General features: G+C 28.0%; 1 protein-coding gene across 1 annotated transcript; it reads left to right on the forward strand.

Annotated features, from left to right (window-relative positions):
• Nucleotides 1-6,190: 6,190 nt before the first annotated feature.
• Nucleotides 6,191-7,167, forward strand: LOC132953514 (piggyBac transposable element-derived protein 4-like). The gene is made up of 2 exons (XM_061025901.1): nt 6,191-6,342; nt 6,465-7,167. Exons 1-2 carry the CDS (start codon nt 6,191-6,193, stop codon nt 7,165-7,167), a joined length of 855 nt encoding a protein of 284 aa, XP_060881884.1.
• Nucleotides 7,168-7,621: the final 454 nt, after the last annotated feature.

Raw genomic sequence — 7,621 nt, forward strand, 5'->3', positions numbered from 1 at the left:
GGAAAAAAAATATCAAATATCATACAATGCAATATGTATTTGAATATACTTTTTCAAATACAACCATTAATAATATCACAGAAATTGTAGGCGTTTGGGAGACACTGCTGAACGAATTCTTGCACGTAGTCTGTGGGTACTTGTTTACGTCCTGTGGATTGTGATCCGAAGTTTAAACCACCGAAAAATGCACGGAAACTACCTGTATTCACCTACACCAACCTGTGGTATACGTTTGTTCACCAGAGTTACGGAAACGTTTAGTTACTGCCAGTGTCGGCCTGGGATCTAAAAGGCCCAGGAGGCAAATTATTCAAAGTACCTCTCAAAAATATCAAATCTCAAAAAAATAATTTAAAAACGTCTTATAGATATTTATCACATAAAATGGATGGATATATATATATAATATATAGTAATATAATATCGATCAAACATCACAGTACGTATTTGAATATAATCATAGATTCCAAAATTATAATATAATTAGATATATTATTATTACCACGGAATAAGCTATTATGATTTTAGTATCATTAAAATAATAAAATGTATATTATATTATTATTATGAAATTATTTAATGGATCCAAACGCTAGGCTATATATATAGTAGCTAAATGTTGGTAAATAATTTCATTTATTTCTTGAAAAATACTGGTCGGGGCCTCGGAGGCGTTCGCCTAGCCGCCTGTGGTGTTCAATGAGTTACCCGATTTGGCCAATTTCGATGTCCATTCACACAGTGTCATTCCCCTGTGACCATGTGAAGATTATTAAATATTAAAGACTCACATATTTTAAAATTTTTTAAAAACGTAACTTTTTTTTATCGCCCGCCGCCGAGCCGTATATAATCTTGGTGATTTTGAATTGAGTCCACCTTATTATCTTTTCTTTGAATTGAGTCCGTAAAGATAAAAATGTCATAACCACCCAAAAGCCGGTGACGACTGTATACATGATCATATACATGATCTTTTAAAAAAAATTGCAACACCGAAAATGTAAAATAAATAACGCCACTGGATTCTCCAACAAAACAAATTGAACCACTCTTGGCATTTGCATGTATACTGTCTATTATGCAGCATTCAATATGGTTCTTAATGTTATATGTGTCTGTTGATTTTGAACCGGTTTCTTGGAAAAACATTAGTTGAGATCGCAAAAGAATGTTGTCCGCATTAATATGATCTTCATATATTTTTAATGATCTTATATTATGTGAGTAGTATATATGTACCAATCATGGCGCAGCTCATAATATATCAATAAAAGATCACAAAGAAAACAATGTGCAAAAAGATCAGAAAATCTAATTGCAATAATAATTTAAATATTTTTCTAAAAATCTAAATGCAATAATAATTAAAATATTTTTTGAAAAATCCAAAAATCTTTGAAAACGATTTTACACTATGACATTAAGAGAGGGACTTATAAAGAATTAAAATCAAAAATGTTTAATGTAAAAATGAACATTCTAACATAAATAGCAACAAAGTTATACTTAAATGAAAAATATGAAGCGGGGGGTAAACTTTTAATATGTAGTGTAGATAAGCATATAAAACATATCTGTGTTGTTCTCACTTGAAAATATCAAATAATAAATTAATTATAGAACTAATAATATTAAACGAGGTCAAATTATTAAAAAATGCAAAAAATCTGCAAAAGTAGTCCTATTGTCATGTGATAGACATCGATTTTTTTATTTTTATATTTTTTATATTTTTTATTTTTTTGTTGACATCTGTACAACAGGACTACTAAGATTTATAGCCGTCATCGTATCACAACACAATGAGGAGGCGTTATTTGTAGACTCCAGTGACCAGTGAGGGGAACCTTAGCTATGATAACACAGGTCACACTAGTGTCTTAAATCCGACTATACTCAACATATAATCGAACAAGCCAAGTGTCGTGTAGAGCTGTAAATACCACAAATAAATTCCCCCCAGCCAGTATCGAACCTACCATGTATGCATACAAAGCCTAACGCGTTCCCCACTACACCACGACACTCGGGCATGTATAATAGTATAGCAAACACTATTTAAATAGTATTAAGCTAGTATAATTGTATCACGCTGTATAGTATAATATATAATACTTCGTAAGTATTATATTCACACTGTATAATAGTCAGTAGATAACATTCCACAACAGGATGTTAAAAAATAATCAGTCGAACGTTGATATATATATTATTATTATTATTATATTAATTTATTATCCTAATTCTAATGAAAATTATATAAATATAGAACAAGATTGTAGATTTAGATTAGGTAGAAATGGTGAAATACCAATGGACACAATTTTTAAAGGAATATGTGAAAATACACAATAAATGAAATTGAAAATTTATTGAATTGTTACGATATTCCTAAAATAAGACTTGAATTAATTGATGGTTTTATAAATATTTCAGCCTCATTCGGTCTATGTTTTGATGAATATTTGTCAAAATGTTTAGGTTTTGATTATATTGGAGATTTTATAACGCAAGCAAACCCTATAAATAAAAAATGGCCTGCTTCATACGAAGTAGCACCAGATATTTTTTTATAAAATAATAGGTACAAAGAAAGTATTGATTTATACACAAGGTTTTATAAAAAATATTAAAGGTATTATTTCTACTAAAAATAGTAAAACCGAATTAAAAGGAAACTATTCAATTGAACAATTGAATAGTTTATTCTCTTCAATTATAAAGTTGGAAAATAATGGTAATTACTAGGGCTCGGAAGTTGTAGGAGCTAAAAAAGGTAAAACATGCAAAAAATATTATTAATAGCGTGTAGTGTGTACTTTTCAAGAAACTTTCGGAATTCGGTGTTAGAAATTTTGTGCACAGGAATATTTGCTGTCATTAGTGCTTTGCACAAATCTTTAGAAAATACCGACTTTTTGTTGGGTGCAGTAAACAATTGCTGAGTATATTCTGAGGACTTACTTTCGACCTTTCGACGAGCTGCTAACATTTCATGTTTATTTGTTTTCAAATGCTGCGTGACCGTATATTTTTTTTCTGCATTTACTTTAACTGAACATACTTTACAAAATAGTATATCGCCATCAGTTGAAAACACGTCTCCATATTCTCTTAAATATCTTTGTAAATTAATGTCTTTTGGCATTTTAATAAAATCGAAATAAATAATTAAATATAAAATTGATCAAATATACGCACTTCACCTACTAACAATACGACGTCTAAAACGAAACTGTCAAACATCAATCGTGTACAATCGACAGTAACGATAACTTAGTCATTTTGAGTTTTATATTAAATATTAGTTGAAATATACAGGTTAAGAAAGAAAAAAATCAATTTTTTTTTGAAAAATATGAAATATGCATAATATGTGTATAAAATCAATGAAATATGCACTTTTTAGCTAAAATTGGCAAAATATGCAAAATATGCATTTTTAATTTTTGTATTTATAGAGTCATTGTATAGAACGGATTTATAGCTTGGTCTGCTATAAATTGAGAACATACAGAAAAATATGCAACTCCTACAACTTCCGAGCCCTAGTAATTACATTAAGATAACAACAAAAGATGATTTTTCATTGGACAAAAATTTTAAATTAAGTTTAGGGATTGACAATATGAATAATTTATATAAACACATTGGGGAAACCTTAAATAATAATATAAATAAACGATTATTAGATGTACATTGCAACATAATTGAAAAATCTTTTTCATCTATTAATAATGTTAATCACATCGAGGAAGATCTTTTGTATAATTTTTATTATGATGGTGTTAATCCTTATATAAAAATTAATCCAATAATGTACATACCAGTTAAAGGAAATTTTCAAACCATAGTAATACATATTATAGACCAAAATGGTAAAAAATATTATTTTGATGATGATGATTTCATTGTTAATCTTGATTTAATTAAAGAATAAACATTAAAATATTTTTTCAATGGAAATATTCCATTGAAAACAAACACATTTTTATATGTCAGGACTTTTAACATTTCCTTAACCCTTTATAGGGCAAGGGGATATATATTTCCCACCCAAGAAAAAAAATTCTAGCACTGTGTGGTCACAGGTAATATTTTTCCCACTTGTTTGAAAAAAACCGTTATTTTTTTCTGTATACGACAGTGTCAATTATATGTATTTGATAACATTTCAAATAAGAGAAATAAATCGATAACGACCAAAGTGGGAAATTATCTACCCATTGCCCACAGGCGATACACTTTTTTTCCCTCCAATAAATTTCCTATCAAAATTGTTATTTGTTTTAATTTTAATAAATAAGCAGCTTAACTTATAAAGTCTTTGGTGATATTAATTTAAAGATAACATTTTAGCGCGTTTTTCTGTGTTATCTTACGGTTTATTTGAAATGTATTTTCTGTGTTATCAATTTATAAAAATAATTGAATATTATTTTCAAATATGTAGTTGTGGTTTTGAACTTATAAAAAATACTTTCAAACTTCACTAACAATCTTGAAGTAAGTATATTCTGAATCATTATTTCATACTCTTTCGATAAATATACACTTTTGGGGCCAAAAATGACCCACTTACAAAATATTTACGTATAATTATCAATTTTTTTCCCAGATGCTATCAGAATATGAGATTCTAGAAGAGTTGAATGCTATTACCGATGATATGGCATTCGATTCGGAAGACGGAGGAGATTCTGATGCAGAAGACTGTACCACCAATGCAAATAACTCTCTAAGTCAACCAGTATGGCATTTATCTACCAGATCATCAGGTAAATAAACCAAATAATTATTTTTTTAATTTATAATTATATTTAATTAAAAGTTTTTTTTTACATACAGGTTCTAGTATGGCTGAAGCTGAAGTGCAGGTGCCTAATGTATCAAATATTGAACAAACAAATAGTAACATTCCTTCTACTTCTCAAGGTATATTTCAATTTATAATTGTTCAATATTTTGAATTAGATTTTTGTTTGTATTTGTTGTATATATTATAAAAAATAAAAAAAAATTTGGTACAAAAATATTGTATTATACAATTTAGTATATTATATGTACCTAGAACCTATATAACATTATTTATTATTTTACTAAAATAAATTTGTACCTACCTATATTTATGTAAATGTATGGAATATGTTCTTATAAACAACATTGCAATAACTAATGTATTGTACTGTAAAAATAAAACTATGATGAAAACATTAATATAGTTGGTACCAATAGTTATATATAATCTTTAACATAATTAAAATTACTATTAATTAAATCTAATTATATCAAGTAGTATTCTAATTAATTATTATAGTTGTTGGTAAAATATATTGATAGATAATTTTATTTTGTCAGATATACATAATGATTTGGAGTTGCTAGAAGATATTATGTCCAGCTCAGATGAGGAAATGGATGACAGTGATAAAGATAAAGATTATGTACCAACTCAGCAACAGCAACTACTTGTAGATTTAGATGAAGTTAATGACTTACCTATTGATGTAAATATATTTCTAAATAATGATGATCTTGAAAACGAACTCCTAAATGTAGAAGCAGACAATATTTCAAATCCAAATATAAGTGGTGAAAACGAACTCATAAATTTAGACGTAGACAATGTTTCTAATCCAAATATGAGTGGTGAATTTAATTTTGTAAAGTCAGGATTTCCTCCAAAAAAATTTAAAAAAGTTAGATTTAGAGAAGAACAAGGTCCAGTAGACAAAAACGTTTATAAAATGCCGCCAATAGAAATATTTAAATTGATGATTGGTCCTATATTTCAAACTATTGTTCAACAAACAAATTTATATGCTCAGCAAAAAAATGTTAATATCAACACAAGCATTGAAGAAATAAAAGCATTTATTGGAATTTTAATTTTTATGGGTTACCATAGCTTACCTAGCATCAGGTTATATTGGTCAAATGATCCTAATTTTTTTTGTGAACGTGTGGCCAAAATCATGCCTGTAAAAAGGTTTTTGAAAATTCTACGGTTAATTCATCTTAATGATAATTCCCAAATGCCATCAAGAAATTCTTTGGATTTTGATAAATTATATAAAATTCGTCCTATGATAACGCATTTGAAAGATATTTATCAATCTGTATATCGCCCATCAAGATACTTGGCAGTCGATGAAAGCATGGTAGCATATAAGGACGTTCCACTATGAAACAATATATGCCCATGAAACCTATTAAAAGGGGTTTCAAAATATGGGCATTGGCTGATTCTTATAGTGGTTTTTTACTGAATCTTGATATATACACTGGAAAAAAATCAAATGGAATACCTGAGTATGGACTAGGAGAAAACGTTGTGTTATACTTGACCAAAAAATTGAAAAACTTATTTACTGTGTTTTTTTTGATAATTTTTTTACCAGTATACCTCTAATTTTTAAACTTTTGTGTGATGGTATATTTGCATGTGGAACATTTAGAGTAAACAAAAAGTATTATCCAAAACACCTTATGAAAAATGATGGTAAATATACTTCTGGTGACATTGAATATGCCCAAAGTGAAGATATTGGTATTATGCGATGGAAGGATAGAGGAAGTAAACCAGTGACACTTGTTAGCAACATGCATAACTCTTCAGATACATCTACAGTACTGAGAAAAAATGGTAAAGGGGAAAGGATTCAAGTAAAGTGCCCTACTGGAATATCAGATTATAATAAATACATGGGAGGAGTTGACAAATTTGATCAATATATGTCTCCATACTCAATTTCTCAAAAGTCGAGGAAGTGGTGGATTAAACTTTTTTATTATATGGTTGATACTGCTATTGTTAATTCTTATATTTTATATAAAGAAAGTTGCAACAAGAATAAAAAAAAGTACATTACACATTTAGAGTTTCGATCGAGATTAACGGATGAGCTTATTGGGAATTTCTCATGCAGGAAAAAGAATACATCTTCCCCCCACGAACAAAGATATAAAAAAAAACAAAAACTTTCCATCGCTCATGATTTTACAGCTGGAGTTAATCATATGACAAAATTCATAGATAAATATAGAAGATGCAAAATGTGTAGCACTAAAGCAAAAGAAAAAAGATCCAATATGATTTGTTCTACATGCGACATAACACTATGCAAACAATGTTTTGTACCATATCACAAACCTACCTAAAATTGTTTATCCCTATTTCATTACTTTTATTATTTATATGGAAAATTCCAGAAGTTTATTGTTTTATTTTACTAGAAATGTATCAGGTTGTTGATTTTTATTTTAAAGATATATAATAATTATTATTTATTTTTTATCAATTTTAGTTTTACTAAGTATAAGTTCAATTGTTTTTTTTTTATTATTATTTATGAATTTTAAATACATTTTATAGGGATGTGCATTACAGAAATGTTGTGTTTTTAATGTTTTTTTACTTTTTTTATTTTTATTATATTTAGGTATATTAGTTTGAATGAGGCTTGTATATTTTTCTAAGTAACCGCATAAGTGGGAAATATATTACCATTGCCCGTTCAGTAAATCCCACGGTCGTAAAGGTGCAAAGGGAAACTATTTTCCCACCACTTTTCCAATCATGCAAAACAAATTAAAAATTTTCCAATATTTTTCC

This window comes from Metopolophium dirhodum, unplaced genomic scaffold (assembly GCF_019925205.1).
Source record: "Metopolophium dirhodum isolate CAU unplaced genomic scaffold, ASM1992520v1 scaffold59, whole genome shotgun sequence".
Classification (NCBI taxonomy): domain Eukaryota; kingdom Metazoa; phylum Arthropoda; class Insecta; order Hemiptera; family Aphididae; genus Metopolophium; species Metopolophium dirhodum.